Below are 23,981 nucleotides of genomic sequence, written 5' to 3' on the forward strand. Positions count from 1 at the left end.
CAAAATAAGATGGCAGAAATAAATCCAAATGTATCAAAAATAAACTAATTACTCTAGGTTTTAAATATCTTAAGATGAGATTTTTTTCTTTTAATTTTCAACTATATACTTTTTAAAAGAGACAGAAAGTTCCAAAATAAAAAAGATGGACAAAAACAAAGTAGGCAAATATTAGACAAAACAATTTTAATTTACATTAATTTTATATTATTCTCTATCAAACTTTAGGGCATGTTTCTATCAACTTCTAATTAAGGTATTGCTTTTGAGTTTTTAAATTTATAGATTTTCTGTCATTTCTTACCATTATATACTTTTTAAATTTTATTTTATATTGCAGTTGAGTTTTAAAGAATTTTTTATCCCCACATTTAGAAATTAAAGTTTAGAAACTTTAATCTTAAAGTAGAACAAGCCTCTTCTTAGGAGCCTTTCTTTCTTCTTAAACTTTCTCTTCTATTGAATTATATCTACTATACATGTTTTTATTCCCAACATTTACATTTTGTTCTCTGAAACCAGGTTCCTCTTTTTTTTTTTTTTTAAATAAAAGAGCATTCTCTTCTTGTTTCACAGATGCCATACTGTCTTGTCTCCAACAAGAGATGTTGGGGGGCAGGGGATGTGTTTGGTTTGTGGGGTTTTTTTGGCTGTACTCCAAGGCTTGGCTTGCAAGATCTTTGTTCCCCAACCAGGGATTGAACCTGGGCCATAGCAGTGAAAGTGCCAAGTCCTAACCACTGGACCACCAGAAAATTCGAGATGCTCGCTTATTTAGTGTTTTATTTTGTTCTATGCACTACTGTTTTCTTTTCTCATTTTGTTTTGGTTTCTGTCTTTTGCACTATAGGCTTTCCCTGGATTGCCGGTAATGCTATGAAAAAGGAGGGCTTGCTGACTATTGAGTATCACTGTACAGTTATCAAGCAGAGACCCAGACTTTTAAATGACAGACTCTTCCCCTTAAATATCAATATCTACATGTTTTTTCTCTTAGGCCAGCCATTTCTCCAGAGATAAATCCTCCAATCTTCTGCTTGGGGACATAAAACTAGCTGTGAGCCTTCTGAAAAGGATCTAAAGAGTCTCATTTGTTCACTCAACAAATAGGTATTAATAAGTACCTATGAGATATTATTTTAGGCACTGGGAATACTACAGTGAACAAAAGACAAAACCCCTACTCTTGTGTTTACACTTAACAGGAGATACGAGCAAAAATTTGCAAGATAGCAATAAGGGCCATATAAAGTCAGGAAGGGGGACAATGAATATCAGAATGAGAAGGAATGAATTTTAAATCAGGTAATCAGGGAAGGCTTCTTTAAGCAAAGACCTGAGGAAAGCAAAGAAGAAAACATAAACATATTTAGAAGACACAATTATGTACTTTCACTTAATACCTGTTTCATCCAGCTGCTTTATCTTTGCCCTCATATCCCTATTGTCTCTAAGTCCAGAGCCACTCTGGTTCAATTTTTCCAGAAGTTAACCTGTCTCCCATTATTGAGATATTTATTTTCAATAAATAGAGGGAAAGGAAAAGATCTGAGAGTCTAATGGAGTCAATCAATCCTATTTTTAGCCCCCTTTCAGAGGTACCTAGCATCTACAATTCCTGAATCTTTATGGGGTTGACATATGGATTAACTTCAACTTTCGTTCTCTTTCTACAGACAGTTTGCAGTTTGCTCTTCCCTGTCAGAGAATTAACAGTCTTCAACTTGCCATCTTCCTAAATCCTGCTGGTATCTTACCTTCCCTCCTTTTCTTTGTCCTTTGATTATTCCTTTTTCCAAGTTACTTTAATTTCAAGGGACTTGAGGAGAAAATGGAGATGAATTAATGAATTAATCTCCACAACTCTAGGGTAGCCGGTATTATTCCTCTTTTGCAAATGAGAAAGCTGGTATTATTCCTCTTTTGCAAATGAGAAAGCTAAACCCAAGAGAGGTTAAATAACTCATCCAAAACCATAGAAAGTAGCTCAGCTAGGGTCACTTCCTTATTAGTTTTTAATACTACCCTCAAAATAATATTAGGTTCTCTCTCCATTCTTAAAATCATCAAAGCTAACAATAAGCACCCAGAAATCCCCAGGAAGAAGTGGAAGAGGATTGGTTCCTGCCATAGGGATAATGATTGGTAGAGGACTCTTAAAGCAAGCCTGAGTACCATGGAGACCAAGAAGAAATCAAGGTTTACTACTATAATTATAATTATGGGAGAGAGCAGAAGGGTGGAGTGAAAAGGAAGAATTAGACAATTCTCAAGTTTCTCTGAAGTCATTCACAACGAAAGAACAGGGGAAACCTTTTAAAAGAGTTCCAACTTACAAAACACTGATTTACCAGGTGCTTGAAAATTCTACATCCTACTCCTAATACTTCTCTGCGTTGGCCAGTGATGAAAATGTTCCTTATTAACTGGGCATTACAGAATCCAAAAATGGAAATAGTAGGATTTTACACAACGTCCTGTATTAGACAAGAAAGGATATTTATGGCCCAATATACGACATGGTTGTATGAATGAAACCTTACCTTACTTAAAACCACTTTCAGATAAGATACTTAGTCTATGGTAACTTCCAACCTGCTGAGTCAGATCACACAAAAACCTGCTTTGTTTTAAATGGATGGATAAAGACAACTGCTGCAGCACAAGAACAACTCTAATCTTATACTTCTGATAATAAAGAACTGTGCTTTACCCAAGTTAGAAATTTTTCTAAATTTTATTTCTACCACTCACCCAATATAAGAACAGCATAAGTAGTAACATTTTCGAAAACACTAAAAGTAAACAGAAAAAAGGATATAAAGTGATCTGGCCTCAAACAAAAACACAATCACTGAGACATCAGTAATGAAACCAAAAAAGCAGACAATAGAACACTTTATGATATTCTACAAATCAACTGGAGTTGTTCACTCTCATCACTGATGCATGGCCATTCTTAGTCATCAAAACACAAGTAAGCTACCATTCTGCTTAGGCATATCACAATAGGAAGAAAGAGTTTTGAGGTCAGAGCTTAAAGGCCAATAAAATCCTTATAGAAAACCCTAATATTTCAGAACCAATGGTTCTATAACCCCTTCCCCAGACTCATCTAAATGCCATGACGATCCAGGATAAAGGACAAACAGCAAATATCTTTAGGGCAATTATTTAAGGGATTTTTTTTCCAGTCACAACTTGCTTATTTAAGCAGCTAACTTAATTTCAATTAAAGAGACCTTTGCGTATGCCTTGTATGGCAGGCCCTGATACACTTTCTGGGCATGAGGGAAACCAGCAGGCCTGAAATTTTCATCAATGAAAACTTGGTTCTTGATCTCAAAGACCTAATGTTTGGAGGGAGATAGGCAAGGAAACAGTCACTGTATACTACAGCTATGACAGAAATAAGCCTAGGGTACCATGAGAGCTCACAGATGGAACATTCAAGCTTGTTCAAGACACTTATGGGGATGGAACCAGGTCAGAGAAGGATTCACAAAGATTATATCTGGTGAGAAAATTTTGTTAAATCAAATGCTATAAAAATTGGAAGTACTATTTTTATTAAACAATGACTTGGATAGGGAATAGGCAAAAGTACAAACCTTCTAATTGTCAATTAAAAAGTAATTTCCCAATATTCAGTGGAAAAAAATGTCAGTGTATTCTCCAATTTAAAAATGGGCTTATATTCCAAAGGTTTGTAAAGTAAGTTGCTGGAAAAACTGAAGTACATTTCCTCTGATTAACAGTATTATAAAATATTCATAGATTCTCTGAGAAGCTCCATCCCCAAGTCTATTTAGCCATAATAGGTTACAATGCTATTTGTGATGAAATTCAGTTAATAATAATCATGTAGTTCAGGTGATTCACATAGAAAACTGAATTTAAATTGATATTAATATATCTTGAACCATGGTTCTTATGCTTAAGGAAAAGCTGGTTTAATTAAATGGATGAGAAGGATTAAATGAAACAAACCAGACACATGTGCATTTGTGCTGGGCACTTGACAAGCATTATCTAAATTTAATCCCCACAACAACCTGGGTTGCATTTTCTTAACAGGATAAACATAGAGGGATATAAATATGGAATCATAGAGGGATATAATAGGGTCCAAGTTCATATTTATATACTGTTAATAATCAGTTTTAAAATTTCACTTCTATGCTCAACAAATCTGGTTCTTCCCTCACATTTACTTCCCTACTAAATTCAGGGTGCACAATTCTAAGCTGATGGAAAAAATGTCATATATCCACTGTATCTGAGCATCATTCATTCATTGATCAAATGTTTATTGACCTCCTGCATGCTAACCACTTTGGGGCTAATACACAAAAGGAGATTGCTGTTAAATTAGTGAAGACTAAGCAAAATAGATCACCATCAAGTTGTTAGATGAAATACCGTATGTACAAGGCACCACTGGCTTATGATAAACCACGATTTTTGTAACACTAAAAAAAGAGCTACCAGGGAATTCCCTGGTGGTCCAGTGGTTAGAACTCTGCACTTTCACTGCCAAGGGAGCAAGTTCAAGCCCTGCTCAGGAAACTAAAAATCCCACAAGACATGCAGTGTGGCCAAAAAAATAAAAAGAGCTACCAACTAAAGTATGACACAATACTTTATCACACAGAATTCATTTTACATTTCTTTTTATAACTTTATATCTTTAGTTATTTTTGGCTACTCAGGGTCTGCATCGCTGGGTGTGGGTTTTCTCTATTGTGGCGAGTGGGGGCCACTCTCCAGTTGCAGTGCATAGACTTCTCATTGCAGTGGCTGGCTTCTCTTGGGGCAGAGTACAGGTTCTAGAGTGCGGGCTCAGTAGTTGTGGCGCAAGGATTTAGCTGCTCCATGGCCTGCACAATCTTCCTGGGCTTCATAGATGGCTCAATGGAGCCACCTGCCAAGGAGACCTGGGTCCAGAAGATCAATCTCCTGGAGAAGGAAATGGGAACTCACTCCAGTATTCTTGTCTGGGAAATCTCATGGACAGAGGAGCCTGGTGGGCTACAGTGCATGGAGTCACAAAGAGTTGGATACGACTTAGCAACTAAACAACTAACTACTCTTATAGTAGGATTTTACTTCAGTTTTGGAGAATGATAAAGAGAAAAAGTGTCAAGTTTTGTTAAAGTAAAACTAACCAACAGGCATGAATCTTTATATACAAGAGACAAACTCCAAGCATGAGTTTCAACCATATGAGCATTTTAAATCTCAAATTAGTCAATGTATTTGTAAACACAACACACTCAGCCTAAATGCTTGGTGTTGAAATAAAGTATTGATTCTATTTATGAACTGAAACGATTTTCAATGGAGTATCACTTAAGTTACCCCATCTTAATGGAACTAGTGAGGAAATAAGGTTTCTTTATAGAATGAAGCTAAAGAGGTCTAGGATTTCAGTTTCTCATTCAGTCAGCACTTAAGCAGCCAGCACGTTAGACACCCAGGAAATTAAGACATGATTCCTACTCTTAAGAAGCTCACAGTCCTGAGTAGACAGCAGATCAATAATTACAGGAGTCAGAGGGCTAAATGTTATATCTACAGAAGACTATGCGGACATAGAAGATGTGCTCCTTGACAACTATGTGATAATGCCTACTAGGAGATAATAACCAAAACCAACAAAACTGTATGACCACTATGCATCAACTGTTAAGGAAATAAGGGAGAGGAGGAAGAAAAAGAGAGGAAAAATTATTCCCTGCCTAGAGACAAGGAATAAGAAATAAAAGCTGTATGTTTTTAGGTGAATGTCTCAAATCCAAATAGATATATTAATATTTCAACATCTACTAGCCTGCTTAAGTCTGTTAGGAGGGCAAGTAATGAGTCATGAGCTGCACAGTAGCAGTCCTAGTCACTGCTATCACAAATTCTCCAGCTTAGGAGTCTTCTGGTGGGGACAAAATACTGAAGTTTAATTGCAGCCAGCTATTTAAAGCAAGGCACCACAGCTCTTATATATAAAAAAGAAAAGTTGTCATTAGCAACACTGAAGAGAATGGAAAGAATGGAAAGGACGGCAACCAAATGGCTGTCTGGGATCATGAGAGTTCATTACTATCGATAAGGGCATCTTATTAAAGCAGATGACTTAGAGTCTAAAAACTGTGTACTGGATCAGGCTATTAAGAGATCATCTAACTCAAATCTTACTTTATGGGAAGGAATAATTAGCTGTCTGTTATGTAACAAGCCGGATTTTGAATTCAGCAAGAAAAATATTCCCTTTAAAACATGTGAAAGACTCAAAGTCATAGATTTCCCAGAGCCACTCTCCATAGCACTGGAGCTTAGACTCAAGCATGTCTGGTGCCACAGAAGTCTTTATAGTACACCTCAGAGTTCCTTCTGAGGTCCAGAAAGAGGAAGACTTGACCAAGTCACATGCCTTATTAGTGGCAGAGATAGGATTCCCACTTACACCTGGAAAAAGTCCATGGCAAGGACATACACAGAGACACAGTGAAAAAAGACTGATAGTAAACAATTTCAGCCTTCTGCCATGATTTCGAATGACTATAATTTTCAACATAATCTCTTATTCAATCTTCAAAATACAGAGTTGACCCTTGAACAACGTAAGAAGAGGGGCTGGGTTTGGGGGTGTATGTGTGTGTAACCCTTCAGGCAACTGAAAATTTATGTATAACTTACAGTTGGCCCTGTGTACCTTCCATATTTGAGATTCCACAGAGGCAATTTCAACCGACCGTCAATTGTATTAAGTATAGTACACCTGACCCTTCCACAACACAGTATGAATTCCATGGGTCCACTTACACAAGGATTTGTTTTCAATAGCAAATATTACACAAATGTAATGGTAAATAAAACACAAGTGGAAATTGGTTGAAGCTGCAGACACTAAACCATGGAAAATGGAGGACCAACTATAAGTTATACCTGGATTTTTCACTGTGGGGAGGGTCAGCACCCCAACTCCCTGTTATTCAAGGGTCTATGGCATTCACTATTGAAAAAAAAAAAAAAAAAACCCATGTATAACAGGACTTGCTCAGTTCAAACCATTGTTGTTCAAGGGTCAACTATATAGGTAGTATGTGCTTGGGACTGGTTGTCAATACTGAATTTGAAGGACATCTAAGTGTGGTATATAAGTGGACCATGCTTTTAAAAGAGCTATTTATTACTTAAATGTTTCTTCTCTAAAAGTAACTATTTCACAGTATAAAGGAAGAAATTTTTCCTAACCAATCAAAAGTGTTTCCTCAAATCTGACATCAAGTAACATGACAAGAAAGTCTCGTCAAGTTAAAAAAATTCCAATTACCCAATTTTGGAGAAATAGATTTGCTGGCAATAAGTGTAGCAAAAATGGGGAAATGGACATTCACTCAGAAGTGCTCAGGTCAAGGGGCTCAAAAGTGGCATAAAGGGGAGAGGGAGAAAATGGGAGAGGGAGGGAAAGAGAGAAACCACTTCCTAAACCTGTGCTGTAAAGAAAACAGTAGGGAATCTGAAGTCAGATTAGCCTGTTCCTCTTGTTAATATCAAGATTTAGAGCAGTTGCTGTTTACTCTCTACTCCAGACATCCTTTCCCACCACTCTCTATTCCCTAACAGAATTCCAAATAAATAGTAGCTAGTAAAGATCTTTGTTATCTCTTCTCCAGCCCAAAAGAATGAATCAGAATTGGTCTAAACCAGTCACAGTAATCCCATTCCCTACTGCCAGTGATTAGTTTTAGGATATGCATGTGAACCAGTTCTAGACAGAGACTTAAGGGAAAAACCTGCTGGGGAGTTTCCCATTCTAGGGGAAAAAAAAAAAAAACAGGGACAAGCTAAGTCAGGAAACGGTCTTTGTCTTTGTTTCTTCCTTTTTATTTGGAAAGAAGAATAACGGTAAGGTACAAGTGGAGTTGCAGCAGCCATGCTGCAACCATAAGGTGACCAGTAAGAGAAGGAAAAGCCAACATTTATAAGGATGTCAAAGGAAAGCATGCAAAAAGTCTGGGTCCTGACTGATACAGCTGAATAACTGAATCAACTCTGAACTTCGTATTTATAAAAAGTATTACTTCAATAAATAGTATTTCTGCTTAAATCACAAGTTATTAACAAAAAATTAATTATTTCACATTAATGTAATATTGTTAATCTGAATTTGAGGAATTTTATAGGCTGTGTTTAAATAGTAAATATATTTAAATAGTTTTCTAATTATATTACTCTTATACATAGGAATTTATCCCTTGTTTTAATTTGTACATATTTAAGTAATATTAAACATGTCTACATTATGTAACATAAAATATTAAAAGTAACATGTCAGTACTTTCCATCGGAAATATTTTTCATTCAAAAGGGATTTATACAAATTGAAGAACATACTTCAAGGAAGACTCAACGTCATCAAAATGTTGATTCTAAGTTAACTTACATATTTAATATAATGCCGATAAAAATGCTATTAGGCACTAGTCTAGTTGATCAGAAAGTTTACACGTAAAAAAAGTAAGAGGAGCTAGGAAAATCCTGAAAGAGAATGAAGGGGAAGCTACCCCTACCATTTACTAAACATATTAAAAACGCCTCTCTGATTTAAAGCATAGCAGTGGCACATAAACAGACTGACGAAAAAGGAAAGAAAATTTGTAAACAGACCCAAAACTACATAGAAATTTGGTGTATGATAAAGATGGCATTTTAACTAGTGGGGGAAAGGACTAATTTTTACTGAGGTGAAATTCACACAACAGGATAAGGATAAAGACTTTTAAAAAATTGTGTTACACAATTGGACAGCCTATGGATAAAGATAAAAATGGCTTCCTAGGTGGCTCTAGTGGTAAAGAACTCGCCTACCAATGCAGGACATGCAAGAGACGTGGGTTTGATCCCTGGGTTGGGAAGATCCCCTGAAGGAGGAAATGGCAACCCACTCCAGTACTCCTGCCTGGAAAATGCCATGGACAGAGGTACCTCGAGGGCTACAGCCCATAGGATTGCAAAGAGTCAGAAGCAACTCAGCATACAAGCATGCAAAAGATAAAAAAGATAGATCTGTTCACTTTGCATATCAAGATAAACTTCAGATGGATGTAAAAAAGAAAGATACAGGTCTCAGGGAGAAAAGCATATTACTTTATAACCTGGAAGAAGGAAATATCTTTCTGAAATACAAAATCCAGAAGCAAAGGGTTTTTCTACAGAGGTTTGATTATATTAAAATTTTAAAACAGAATTTTTTACATGGCAAAAATTATTATAAGCAAAGTAAAAGGGCAACTTGGAAAAATATTTTTTAACATGTACAAGGGGAAAAAAACCCTAATATATAAAAGGCTTCAAAGCAATTCCATTCTTAGGTATATATCCAAAAAAATACAAACATTATTTCCACACAGAGATTTGCATGTGAATGTTCACAGGATCATCATTCATAAGAGCAAAACACTGGAAACCCAATTCCAGCAACTGAAAAATGATTACATAAATTGTGATATATCTATACAATGGAATACCATTCAGCAGAAAAAAAAAAAAGAATGAAGTACTAATAAATGCTACCTCATAGAAACTTGAAAATATTACGCTAAGTGAAAGAACCCAGTCACAAAAGGTCACATATTGTATGGTTTTATTTATATATCTCCAGAATAGGCAACTTCATGGACACTGGAAATAGATTAATGGTTGCTAGGGGAAGCGGGGGTGATGTGAACAGGTAAGTAGTTTCTTTACGGAATGATGAAAATGTCCCAGAATTAGTGATGATTGCACAACCTTGAACATCCTAAACATCACTGAACTGCGTACTCTAAAAGGGTGACTTCTACAGTATGTGAATTATAAATCAGCTGTTTGAAATGGATAACATAAACAGATTACTCTTTTAGTAATTTAAATCTTTTAGTAACTTAATATGCAACCTTGAGCAAATCACTCCACTTTGCCCTTTATTTCTCTATCTGTGGTAAACAGCCCCTTAAAGCCTTCCTCAGAGGCCCTGGGAAATTTGTAACACATTTAAGAAGTTGAATGAAAAACTGTCTGATCAGATATGAATAAATACACAGCTTGAAGGGGAAAAAGCTGTGTATTGTAAGATACATTATAAGATACTGAAAGAAGTGCTTCTATTTCTTAAAGAATGAGCCTTTCTCATTGTTCTTAACATAATCTACTAGTTACCATTCCTTAAGAGCTTGTGTGTCAGGAAGCATAACTGCTTTTCATATATTATCTCGTTCTCACAGCACTCTAAGGTAAGCAGAAGTATCCCAGTTTTAGAGTTAAGAAACAGACCATGAGAGGTTAAATGACTTAACTAAAGTAAATTCAAGCTAGCCTTCAAACTCAGATCATTATCACTTCAAACAACGATCTCTTTTGCACCAAGGTGTAACGAGAACCGGGCTCCAGAATCACTGTGGACGGTGATTTCACTGCAGCCATGAAATTCAAAGACAACTGCTCCTTGGAAAGAAAGCAATGACAAACCTAAACAGTGTATTAAAAAGGAGAGACATCGCTTTGCCTACAAAGGTCTGTATAGTCAAAACTGTGGTTTTTCCAGTAGTCATGTACGGATGTGAGAGTTGGACCATAAGAAAGGCTGAGCACCAAAGAATGGATGCTTTTGAACTGTAGTGCTAAAGAAGACTCTTGAGAATCCCTTGGACAGCAAGGATATCAAACTAGTCAATCCTAAAGGAAATCAACCCTGAGTATTCATTGGAAGGACTGATGCTAAAGCTCCAATACTTTGGCTACCTGATGTGAAGAGCCAATTCACTGGAAAAGACCCTGCTGCTAGGAAAGATTGAAGGCAGGAGGAGAAGTGGGTTGCAGAGGATGACATGGTTAGATGGCATCACTGACTCAATGAACATAAGTTTGAGCAAACTCCAGGAGAAAGTGGAGGACAGAGGAGCCTGGGGCGCTGCAGTCCATGGGGTCACAAAGAGTCAGACACAACGTGGTGACTGAACAAGTAAGAATAACAATAGTAACAAAAACCCAATATAAATCTGGGTTTCTGAAGTCTTGTTTCTGCCACTTAAGGATTCTGTGATATTAGGCGAGTCAGTGAACATTTGAGTTTTCTCAATAAAAGAAAATATTAACCTTTGCCCCAACTTACCTCATGGAATAATATAAAAAAGGGACTAATATATATGTATCATTTAAAGCACTATAAAACTGTAAGAGATGATTGTAGAAACAAAGTACTTACTATTGATGAACCAAAACTATACTGAAAAATGACTTACAGTCTAATTGTAATGGAATGTACTAAAATAGTGACTTTCAAAACACCCTTAAGCACACCACATGATATAGACTAAATGTTCGTGCCCCCAAAATTCATGTTAAATCCTAACTTCCAATGTTACTTTTGAAGGTGGAGCCTTTGGGAGGTGATAAGGTCATGAGGGTGTAGCTCTCATCAAAGTGATTAGTAACCTTACTAAAGAGACCCTACAGAGCTTCCTTTCCCCTTCCCACAGGTAAGGACACAGTGAGAAGACTGCCATCTATGACCCAAGAAGCAGTCCTCACCACACACAGAATCTGCTGGTGCCTTGATCTTGGATTTCTCAGTCTTCAGAACTCTGAGAAAAAAAATACGGTATTTTTTTTATGGTAACCCTAACAGACTAATACCAGTTGCAAGCAGGGCTCTAAAGTCAGAGTAGTTCCAAAAGCTTTTAAAAAGTTCAAAACCACTGTTCTGAGCATCATCTACTGGCATCTATCAGGGAACAATAAAACCAGGATTTCAGGCCTTACCCGAGAAATAACATACATAAAGCTACTGCCACAATGCCTGGCACACAATATTAACAAAAAGAAAAAAGTAATTGCTATTATAGCTTTATCCAGTAATACTTTGGAATTACTAAATCCAATTGGAAAAAAATAAATTATGGAAACTCAAGAAAAACCAAAATCTCAAAACCACCCTGAATATGCAAACACAGCTAAACAAGGTTTACTGAAACTAAAGGCAAGAGATTATGAAAAATAGTTGAAACAGTAAGTCATATAAGATACTATCAAAGGAACAGGTCCAATCTGAGAGTAAGAGAAAGGCTGGGGAGTGGAAAAGATGGGAAGATTAAAAAAAAGCAACTGAGAAAGTTAGAAATAAAGGATGATTCGAAACTGGCGGAAGTGACACTTTATAAACTAGGACTGACTAAAAAAAAAGGAAGACTGAATCCCAGGGTATTTGCAAAGGAATAAGATACATAACTCAAATTAACTATTGCCAACAATAATAATTATGAACCCAAAAAACACAATGGGTCTCAGAGTCCAGAGATCCAAGTCTTTAGTGACCCTATTGCCCAGCTTCTAGGAAGCATAAGTATGAGGAAGATCTGTGTTTCAGTTTTCTCATTTATTAAGAGAATATACTACTTCCTGCTTCCTAGTTTACCTAACAGAATACAGAAGTCTCCAAGGCTCAGTTTCCTCAACTATATGGTGAAGCAGTAAGACCATTTCAAAGCTCTCTTCCAGTTTGATGACTCTAGGGAAGGAGAGTCTATATTATCACTAACATTAGGGTTACATGCTGCTGCTGCTGCTAAGTCACTTCAGTGTCTGACTCTGTGTGACCCCAGAGACGGCAGCCCACCAGGCTCCCCCGTCCCTGGGATTCTCCAGGCAAGAACACTGCAGTGGGTTGCCATTTCCTTCTCCAAGGCATGAAAGTGAAAAGTGAAAGGGAAGTCGTTCAGTCCTGTCCGACTCTTAGCAACCCCATGGAGTGCAGCCCACCAGGCTCCTCCGTCCATGGGATTTTCCAGGCAAGAGTACTGGAGGGGGGTGCCACTGCCTTCTCCGTTAAAGAGGTTAAGTTACTAACAATTAAGCTAATCAGTAGATTTTAGTATACGTGCTGCCGAAGTGGGCACTAATCAGATTTTACTTTCTCTTAGCATTTTTCTTCAGTTCTTCATCTTCAGAGCACTTGTTTTGCCAAAATGAGAAGCTAAGCTCTAAACTTATCTGAAGCGCATATGGTTATTAAAAAGCTAGGATTTTTATGTATTTTCACAGAAGAGCACTGGAATACTGAAAAACCAAAGTTTAGATTAAGAAAGGCAGCAACTAAGATACATATCAACAATAAATGCTACATTAATTTTATAGTCCAGGTTAATCTTCCCCAAATAATCGACTACAGATCAGCTTCCAGATCCTCCATGATCATGTTACAGCCCTACCTTAGTCTTCCAAAGTCAAACAATCTTCACTTTACCTTACATGCAGCCTTCTGCCACCTCTTTGCACTGTGTGCATTCACTGACCCACCTTTTACCTTCCTCTGTCAAGGTTTTCTCATTTTTCTACTCTGTCCCATGGTCAGGTCTCCACTGCAAGTCTTTGTTTCCTTCCCCGGTTTTTCCAACCATTCTCACTACCCCTCTACCCTACTGTTTTAATTTATAGATTCTCCTTTCTCTCCATTCCTAGGACCTGTTTTCACAGCACTGTATCTCCTATCTTCGTCTCTTTTGGTAAGCTTTTGTACATGTTACTTCAAGATTTTATTTTTCTCTAGTCATTATTCCAAGAATATCTATCAATCCTTCTCTAGAATTTCAAACACACACTCTTGATTACCACATACCTAAGTATTTTTTCTATCCCTTACAGTCACTAGTCTCCAGAATCCTGTCTGATACTACAAACACACCTCAAAACCGACTACCTGATCAATTACCTATTTTCTAGCAATTACCTCTCCCAGGTTCAACTCATTACACTCTCTCTCCTACATCTTAGATCCCCCAACCTGGCCCAGTTCGTTCAACAACCTAAAATTCCAAAAGCCAGCACAGCTCCTCCCATTCCAGTAAGTGGTGGTTTCCCCCAAAACATTTTAAGCTGCTACTCTCAATACTTCATTGAGTTTTATCAGATCAGTACATAACTTCCACCAGACCTACTTGCCCTGCAAAAATCAATTGCCCAAATCTTCCTCTTTAACCTTTCCAGACCTTCTGTCCGCAGCAAGCCATTAGTTAAACCCTATTTCTACTCATTTCTCAATCTCTGGAGCCCACAGTCACTCTCTAAACCCCTGCACGCTCTCTCTCATCACTCCTCCCCTTATTCCCTACCCTCACTTCTCAGCAATTCCTATCACCCCTAACAGTCTTCCTGGCTATGTTCTCCATCTTTCCTTAGGCCTATTCCCCACACTTTCTCAGCACCCCTTGAGACCTAATCTCTAAGTCACGTGCTCACTCCCTGAATATGCCTCTTCACCTTTAGAAACTCTCTCCAGAACCTTCTGCTCCCTAGTTCTCTTTCCTTCTCCAACCCTGCCTCAGGTGTCCCCTGTTTCCCCCAGCTTCTTTCTATTATCTAGTTCTCACAGAAACTTAGATAAGGATTTACTCCTCCCAAATCTTTCCCTAGTTCTTCTCCTAATTTCCCTCAACTTTTCACTTAGTCATTTCCCATTTCCCTCAACCATCCCTGGAAGATTTCCCCCCACCTTTGTTACAACTCTTTTTCCTTTTCTCAAACCTCCACCCGTTCTTCTGAGGTGCCTCCTACATCTCTTAAACTATGTTCTCAGCTTCCTCAATCTCTGCCTCATTCCCTTCTCCCTCCAATACTATTTGTCCTCTAATTTCCAGTGACTTGGCGCCTCCCCTAGTCCCCAGATCTGCCTTCTACTTCATGTAAACGTCTCCAGGCCGCCGCCAACATTCTCTCAATCCTTAGCCTCCCTTGCCATGCCACTCTGAACGCCGAGAGCCACCATTCTCCAACGGTCGGGGCCTGGCCTCTAGGGAGAAGGGGTACGGGTCACGTACCCCATTCGCATCTTGGCTCCGCTCTGACTGCCCCCGCTGCCGGGTAGTGGAGGGCGAGAGGGCAAGCGCCCAAGATGCATACTCTTCTCGAGGGCCGACATGAAGGGGAGGCCGCAGGTACTCGAACAGTAGCCGAAGCTTCGTCCCACGCTAAGTGCGGCCCAACCGGTTACAGCTCACTCCCCTAGCGACGCCCTGTAGCCTTTAGACAGCACCCAGCTACCGGCAGCACCGCCCACCGGCTCTCTAAACTCCACCCCCTTGCCCCAGCACTTCCACCGGAAGTGCGCAGCAACACTCCACAAAGGCAGCTGGGTAACGGAGTCTCTGACCCTTCAGACCCCTACCAGAGAACTCCACGACCTTCGCCGGAAAGAGAAGCGCTCCTATGTACCCTGGGCAATGGAGTCCTCAAAGAGCGCATTCTGCGCTTGCGCAGTTGGAGGCGACCGCGTTCAACCCTGCAGAGGTAGGGTAGCAAAGCGTCCTGGGTGTTGTAGTCTACTGGTAGGAAAGCGTCTTGGCGCCTTCCTTTCTGGTCGCTTCCCAGAGACTGTTAAAGAAAGAACCACTTCTTCCTGCCTCCCAGGTTGCCCAGCGGCCCCGGTTGCCGGGGAACGCCAGTGCCTTGGGAAGGGATGGCGGGAGGCTACAGCTTAGGTGCTGGAGCCGTAGTTGAGTTGGTGAGGAGCTCGGGGTCGTCATGAAGCAACGGAAAGCTCAGGGGCCTGGGGGCGGCCGTAGCCGCAAGAAGAGAGGTAATCTGAGCGACCAAAGGTGGAAGACAGCGTAGTTGGGAGATTGGGCGGAGTTCGGGGAGCGGGGCGCTAGGCATTCTAGGAAGACCTCCCACAGCCGCCTGTTAAAAAAGCGGGGAAGAGGATTGCGGAGGAAAATAAACCAGGGCATCACAGGGTTAAAAGAGAGCATTTGACCCTCCCGAGAATGGAAACGATATAAGGGCTGGACTAGGGGACAAAGTGGGTGAATAAATGGAATGAGGGGAGGGCTAAAAGGAGATGCTTCCCAAGGAAGAGAACGAAAAAATTGTAGGTTTTGTTTTGGTTTTTACTTTTTAAAAATTGAGGTATAATTAACATACAACGTTATGTTAGTTTCAGGTGTACCTTTGGATTGGATATTTGTATATATTTCGAAATGATTGCCAGTTGTCTCGTTAGCATCCGTCACCATACATAACAATTTTTTTTCTTTTGAAGAGAACGTTTAAGATCTACTCTTTAGCAACCTTCAAATATACAGTACACTACCATTGTCGTCACCATGCTGTACCTTAAATCCCCGTGACTTAGGAATGTTTTTGATAAGCGTGTGGGGGCAGGAAAAGGGGAGGTAGAGCTTTGCAGGTCCCTATGGGACTGGACGGAAAACAAGTTGGTGAGTATGTCGGTAATCCTAATAGGCAAGGATCACGTTTTAGGCCTTACTGAATCCCCTATATGCAGAGTACATCATGAGAAATGCTGGACTGGAAGAAACACAAGCTGGAATCAAGATTGCTGGGAGAAATATCAATAACCTCAAATATGCAGATGACACCACCCTTATGGCAGAAAGTGAAGAGGAACTCAAAAGCCTCTTGATGAAGGTGAAAGTGGAGAGTGAAAAAGTTGGCTTAAAGCTCAACATTCAGAAAACGAAGATCATGGCATCCGGTCCCATCACTTCATGGGAAATAGATGGGGAAACAGTGGAAACAGTGTCAGACTTTATTTTTCTGGGCTCCAAAATCACTGCAGATGGTAACTGCAGCCATGAAATTAAAAGATGCTTACTCCTTGGAAAGAAAGTTATGACCAACCTAGATAGCATATTCAAAAGCAGAGACATTACTTTGCCAACAAAGGTCTGTCTAGTCAAGGCTGTGGTTTTTCCTGTGGTCATGTATGGATGTGAGAGTTGGACTGTGAAGAAGGCTGAGCCCCGAAGAATTGATGCTTTTGAACTGTGGTGTTGGAGAAGACTCTTGAGAGTCCCTTAGACTGCAAGAAGATCCAACCAGTCCATTCTGAAGGAGATCAGCCCTGGGATTTCTTTGGAAGGAATGATGCTAAAGCTGAAACTCCAGTACTTTGGCCACCTCATGAGAAGAGTTGACTCATTGGAAAAGACTCTGATGCTGGGAGGGATTGGGGGCAGAAGGAGAAGGGGACGACAGAGGATGAGATGGCTGGATGGCATCACTGACTCGATGGATGTGAGTCTGAGTGAACTCCAGGAGTTGGTGATGGACAGGGAGGCCTGGTGTGCTGTGATTCATGGGGTTGCAAAGTTGGACACGACTGAGCGACTGATCTGATCTGATCTGATCTGAATCCCCCAAAACTAGCACACAACAGGACTCGATAAATGTTAGTTGAATGACTGAGGCGTGAGGCAATCATGACTCATGAAGGGCTACAGGTGGGAGTAGGGAAAAGCCAGTTATAGAGGAGAGAGAAAGAAAGACTGGGGATTGACATTGTGGTAGGAGGTGAGGGTATGAAGATCTCTGAAGGATTTGAGATGGTAAAAGTGTTTAACAGGAGGAGTTTATCAGGTTAGTCCATGTAAGGAGACCAGGGGAATGTTAGCTTCAGTAAGAACAGTCACCCTGGGAACCCATGACAGATCAGGAAACAAAATTGAGTTTCTGCAGAGCTGCCTCAAAACAGAAACTGGGTGACTCTGCCTTTTTACATTATAGGCAGAGAGGTATTTGGAATAGTGATAGTGCATTAAGCCACTGGGTTGAGGACTAAAGCTGCAGTCTAGAAGTGAATCTTATCTGCTGTTTAAAGATAACTAAGGCAGTTTTGAGGCAATGTGTTTCCTTTCAGGAATGATGCAAGATATGAAACAGAAGTGTGAAAGTGTTCAGTGCTGTGTTACCTACATCAAACCAGTCAAGTGTATTTGGTTGATAGGAAAATCAAAATGAAATAACATGCTAATGTCCTTCTAACTATACTGTGTGCGTATACAGTAATAGTCATGCACATGCCTGTGTATAATTTTTATATTGAAACTAGTTATTCATAAATACTATGGTGGGTCTTCACTCAAGAAAGCAGAGGGGTATTCTCTTAGAAATCCAAAGAATTAGTTATATAAATTTCTGATCTGATAGACTTCAGTGTATTTTCTTCTTGAGGCATGACCACTCTCCAAAGGAAAAGTGAGAAGAATAGAAAGGTGTGTGTAATATTGGAATGAGTTCTTAAACTTCCTATAAGTCATGGTTAAAAGATACTGTGAAGGGGAAGACAATCAGGGTCATTAAAGGAAAGCTGTATAGAAAGTCATGCTTAATTACCTTGTTTACATGTTGTTATCTGTCTAAAAGCCATAAATATTATGAACATAGCACTATGCTAAAGAATAGTGGCAGAATCTAAAGGTGATACTTTCTGTCCTCATTGATTATATGATATTGGCAGGAAGAAAAGACACAGTTTAAGGTGGTCTTTATGGAAGCACTGAGTTGTATGGTGTACATTTCATTTGTGAATTGACAGGACAGTTTTAAAGTATGAGAATTATGTAAAAAAGAAGGCAGTGGCACCCCACTCCAGTACTCTTGCCTGGAAAATCCCATGGACGGAGGAGCCTGGTAGGCTGCAGTACGTGGGGTTGCTAGGAGTTGGACATGACTGAGTGACTTCCCTTTCACTTTTCACTTTCATGCCTTGGAGAAGGAAATGGCAACCCATTCTAGTGTTCTTGCCTGGAGAATCCCAGGGACGGGGGAGCCTGGTGGGCTGCCGTCTCAGGGGTCGCACAGAGTCGGACACGACTGAAGCGACTTAGCAGCAGTAGCAGTAGCGTCTTTAAAACTGGACATTGCCATAATCAGAATAGGAGTACTTGGAAGAAAAATTTCAACTGCTTCAGAGGTTTTTTAAAATCTATGTACTGTATCGTAGTTTTCATTTAGTATCTTTCAGTTAAAGAAGCGTTTATACTAGTATGTCTTAAGTTGGTGTGTTGTTTCCTCACAGTAACCTGAATCCAATCCTGAATACTAACTAGTTTTCAGGGTGGCTTAAGTGACCAGATAGGTTATTCTGTGGTCTGGTTTGCCAGTTACTTCTTCTCATATATTAGGATAAATAGAATTAGCCTTCTCTCTGTAGAGATTAAAATGTTTTTATGTGTTTTTCATTCAAAAAGCAGATTATATGTTTTCTATATTTAGACTAAATTTTGACTTTGTATTCTCAGATTCCTCCACAGGTTTAAGTGACATTTCTCCATCTACAAGCTTGCCACCCTTGGTTGAAGGCCAGCTACGCTGCTTTCTGAAACTTTCTGTTAATAAAGTCATATGGAAGATTGCAAAGCCTCCTGCTTGTATACTTGTCCGGGTGAGATGGTGGGGAGAAACATCAGAAGGAACCCTCTTTTGTCCCAGAGATGCATTGCAGACTGAACCAAAAGCTGTGAGAACAACTACACGTTATGCTATTCGCTGTGGTCCAAAGCAGTTTACCTCTTATCTAACAGGTATGTTTTTGTTTTGTCATTTCATCAGCAGGCATAATAAGAAGCATGTAGCTATGTCGTTAGGAGTAGGTATTATTATGCTCCTAGTAGCTGTGACACTGTTAGTTATTGAGGATTCAGAGATGTTATAATTGCCACCATTATTTAGAGTATACTATGTGCTGCCAGTTGATACATATTATTTCTAATCTTTAATAACCCTGAGGTGAAGTGAAGTGAAGTGAAGTCACTCAGTCGTGTCTGACTCTTTGTGACCCCATGGACTGTAGTCTACCAGGCTCCATCCATGAGATTTTCCAGGCAAGAATACTGGAGTGGGTTGGTTGCCAGTTCCTTCTCCAGAGGCTGTTCCCCACCCAGGGATCGAACCCGCGTCTCTTGCGTTGCAGGCAGACGCTTTACCATCTGAGCCACCAGGGAAGCCCCAATAACCCTGAAAGATAGATATTTTCTCTATTTTGTAGACAATGAGACCAAAGTTCAGAGAGATGACGTGAATATGCTATATAAGGTTCTATAGTTGATAAATGGCAAAACTAGAATTTGAACCCACTTCTCTCTGACACCAAGACTCATTCACTTGTCACTACATTGTACTTCTTTAAGTAATATAACTATAATCTCTACTGTGGAACTTCCATTATACTCAAGGAAAAAATTTACTAAAATAAGGATATAAAATTTACTGACAAAAAATTTAGTAATAATAGAAGATAATATATGCTAAATACCAATTGAGTGTTAGTGAGTTAGTAGTACAGGTTTTCAGAGAAGGGAGGATCCCTCTACTGGGAACCAAGAGCCAAAATTTCATTTCTGTTCAAGGACAGCATTCTGAATATACTGTGTTATTTCTCTGTTCAAGTCAAACTTTCATATAAACGTTTTAGATGGTGGACTTATCAAATCAATTCAAGTCAGTAAAAAGCATTGGGCTAAGAATTCAAGAAAGCCAGAGGTGAATTAAAGATTAACTTCTACTTAAGTTTACATTCTTTCCAGAAGAAATTTTTGAAGACATCAAAATATAAAGAAAAAAAATTTGGTTATTCAAAAAATATGTATAGAATACTTAGCTTGCCTCAGACATTGTGCTTAGGTGCTGTGGAGATTACAAAAATGAATCAAAAGATTTAATCCAAATGGTATCTAATTCTAACTAAATTCACAGAGAAGTTTAGTTATGTTATTAGGTAGATAGTGATAAGAGCTTTTAAAAGATACCCATGGAGAAGGAAATGGCAACCCACTCCAGTGTTCTTGCCTGGAGAATCCCAGGGACGGGGGAGCCTGGTGGGCTGCTGTCTATGGGGTTGCACAGAGTCGGGCACAACTGAAGTGATGCAGCAGCAGCAGCATAGATATCTGATTAAGAAAATTAATGAGACATAGGTGATCCTGGCTGTTAGTAAATAAACAACAAATGTTGATAGATTTCTCATATTCTATACATGCATGTTATTTTATACTCTACAAAGCACTTTTACACTGTTAGTTCACAGAATTTCCAGGTAACGTACATGATTAGATAAGTCAGGGACTGTGATATGTTAAGTAATTTGCCTAAAGTCATATAACAACCATTAAGCAACTGCCATATAAAAGGATTCTGTGCTATGTGTTTTATTTACAATACTACCATTCCTCACAGCCATGAGGATTGGGAGGAAAGTATTGGGATGCCTATTTTATAGACAGCTGTGGCTTTCACAGAAATAGTCTGTGAATATCAGAGCCACAACACAGTCACAGATCTTGTAATCCAGTGCTCTTTTCACTACAGCATTCAACAGATGGTGAAAATAAATCATTTTCTCAACTTTGGTAAGAAAATATTCAGAAGTTACACTGTTCTGAAATAATCTCAAATTGCATATGCATGCATTGTATTTGTCCTGCTATAAATTGGGACCATGAAGGTGTTAAGTCAAAGCAACCAATTGAAGAATCCAGTTAAGGAGTTTATTTCCATTCCTTTTGGTTCTAAGTGCTCTCAGCATTTCAGTCCTCCAGATATTATTGAGGAATAAGTAATAACATACTCCTGAGAAGCAGGGACCAGCTGCTGCATCTATATAAGAGCAGCCCTTTGTCCAGTTCAAAACTAGATATGATGAGAATTTAAAAACTGAGAATTGTTACTTTTTTATTTCAAAACTAAAGCCTGAGTCCTTGCCAAATATGTAAAGAAATAAAATACTCTCTTAAAGGTATTTTCCTTATCAAATAGTTGATATGCTAACTATTTCTGTATAATTTTTTTCCCTCCATTTGAGATATTTGTCATTGCTTTTCCTAAAACTTAGTTTTTTTTGATCTTGGGTTCACTCTTTCCCACCCCCTGAATGATATGATAATAAATAGTTTATTTGAAAATAAAGTGATTTTATTTTTAAGTAAAAACATTTGGTAATGTGTACTCTCTGCCCATTTCCAAAAAAAAAAAAAAAAATGAAAAATGTCTGCTGATGTTGTAATTGTTTTTGATTAGATATGGCTGTGCTGGTGCTGGAAGTAATCACCAAACTTGACCATCTTCCAATTGGTAGAGTTCAGATCAGTGGACTAGCCCAGCTTTCTCCAACCCATCACATCGATGGATTTTTTACCATTGTTTCACCAACATCTAAGAAACTTGGAGAACTCCAGGTAAAAATATCATAATTGTCTGCTACATAGAGTAAAACTTCAGGGGCACAAATATTTGAGTCTGTTTGTAGAATTGGAAGGTACGTGACTCCCAAATACCGTGCAAATACCCACTCCATGCCTTTGTTCTTACCCAATGACTGTTTTGTACTTATTTCCCACTTATCCATATCCTCTCAGTTCTTTGCTGCCCATCTCAAGTTCCAGGAATCCTTCACAGCTCCTCCTGCATTCATTCTTCTCTGTGCTCTCTATTAATTTTATAACATGAATTACATAATCATTGTTCAGTTATAATCTTACATAGTCTCCAAAATCATATATCTGTAGTTTCCTTTTAATTTCCTTTCCTTTTAGTTTATAGATTCCTTGAGAAACAGGACAGTATTTTCTACTTTTCTTTGTTTTTCCCACAGCTCCTAAGGTAGTGCCAAGCAGTAGTAGCTTGTTTGACTCATTTAAGTGGTATCTTTGATGTTTATTCATTGATTCTGCCTACATTTTTTTTTGATAGTCTGTTATATGCCATTAACTTAGGATACGGAGATAAGAGATCGTCCTTTCAGTTAGTTTTCCAAAGTCAGGTAGGCTGAAATAGAAGAGAGTATCAAATAGAACACAGTGTGATACATATATAGTAAATATACGTACTGGATAGTGGGAAAGAACATAGAAGGGTCCCTTTCTGAGGGAGACTCTGGGAGTTCTTCCTGGAGAACTCTGAATATTCAAATCCTTGAGAAATTTGGTGAGTTTAATACTTTGTCAAATATATTCTAAAATATGGATAGAAATTTAAGCAGATATTTAAGAAAGCAGTTCAAAAAAGAAGAAGAAAGAACATATAACATTACCAGATTTAAGAACTTGTTATAAAACCACAAGCACATAATTGTGTCAAAGGAAGAGAATAAAGTCCAGAAATAGATTTAACTAAATGAAAGAACTTGGGCTTCCCTGGTGGCTCAGTGGTAAAAAATCTGCCTACAATGAAGGAGCCTCAGAAGACTCAGGTTCGATCTCTGGGTCAGGAAGATTCTCCTGGAGGGAGGCCATGGCAAGCCACTCTAGTATTCTTGCCTGGAGAATCCCATGGATAGAGGAGCCTGGTGGGCTACAGTTTGTAGGATCACAAAGAGTTAGACACGACTGAAAAAACTGATTTTGCATGCATGCAAGTGAAAGAACTTAGCATTTTCTATACTCTTTATCATATTTTTATTTATAATATTATTGAAAGATAGTGACACCTTATAGTGGTAACTTTGTGGTAAAATGAGACTGGATTACTCCTGCTTTTCTCTTATGGTATAAAATTGCGTCAGACCAGCAAAAACAGTTTGGCATTGTGTTTCAAGAGCCGTAAAAATGATCATACATCATTTACCTGAATAATTCTACCGCTGGGGACTTATATTAAGGAAATACCATAAAAATAGGGGAAAGTAATATACTTAGGACTGGTTATGGAAATGCACGTCTAATATTGAAAAAATTCAAACAATTTCATTAGACAATATTAAAACCAAAGTCTATTAGTGGAATATTTTGTTTCCATACAAGATAAGATTATGTAGTTATGACTGTATAGCAACATCGAAAAATTATTTTAGATTGATAACAAAGAGAATTGAAAGTGTACTCACATATATGTGTATGATCAGCGACTAGGGGGAAAAAAACAAGGGAAAATAAAAACAGTTGAAATAGAGAATTCTAGGTGGGTTCTTTTCCTATTTTTTAAAAGATTTATTCATTTATTTTTGAGTGTGCTGGGTCTTCATTCGGAGAAGGCAATGGCACCCCACTCCAGTACTCTTGCCTGGAAAATCCCATGGATGGAGGAGCCTGGTAGGCTGCGGTCCATGGGGTCGCTAAGAGTCGGACACGACTGAGCAACTTCACTTTCACTTTTCACTTTCATGCATTGGAGAAGGAAATGGCAACCCACTCCAGTGTTCTTGCCTGGAGAATCCC

The 23,981-nt window shown here is 38.8% G+C and overlaps 2 protein-coding genes and 1 non-coding gene across 4 annotated transcripts in view; 1 reads left to right on the forward strand and 2 right to left on the reverse strand.

The window, feature by feature from the left end:
- PPME1 (protein phosphatase methylesterase 1) overlaps positions 1-15,099 on the reverse strand; it is a 50,050-nt gene extending 34,951 nt beyond the window's left edge. For both annotated transcript variants that reach the window (XM_070383740.1, XM_070383741.1), the window contains exon 1: positions 14,850-15,099. In XM_070383740.1, the coding sequence (XP_070239841.1) occupies positions 14,850-14,950 (101 nt within the window). In that variant the 5' untranslated portion in view covers positions 14,951-15,099. The remainder of the gene's footprint in view (positions 1-14,849) is intronic.
- Positions 684-755, reverse strand: TRNAE-UUC (transfer RNA glutamic acid (anticodon UUC)). The gene has a single exon. It is a non-coding gene; the product is annotated as a tRNA-Glu (tRNA).
- Positions 15,100-15,359: 260 nt separating the features above from the next.
- The window catches only part of C2CD3 (C2 domain containing 3 centriole elongation regulator), a 126,909-nt gene continuing 118,287 nt past the window's right edge, over positions 15,360-23,981 (forward strand). The window contains exons 1-3 of the mRNA XM_070383735.1: positions 15,360-15,607; positions 19,074-19,355; positions 21,847-22,004. Of these exons, the coding sequence (XP_070239836.1) occupies positions 15,553-15,607; positions 19,074-19,355; positions 21,847-22,004 (495 nt within the window). The 5' untranslated portion in view covers positions 15,360-15,552. The remainder of the gene's footprint in view (positions 15,608-19,073; positions 19,356-21,846; positions 22,005-23,981) is intronic.

The sequence above is a fragment of the Bos mutus genome, chromosome 15 (genome assembly GCF_027580195.1).
Source record: "Bos mutus isolate GX-2022 chromosome 15, NWIPB_WYAK_1.1, whole genome shotgun sequence".
Lineage (NCBI taxonomy): Eukaryota > Metazoa > Chordata > Mammalia > Artiodactyla > Bovidae > Bos > Bos mutus.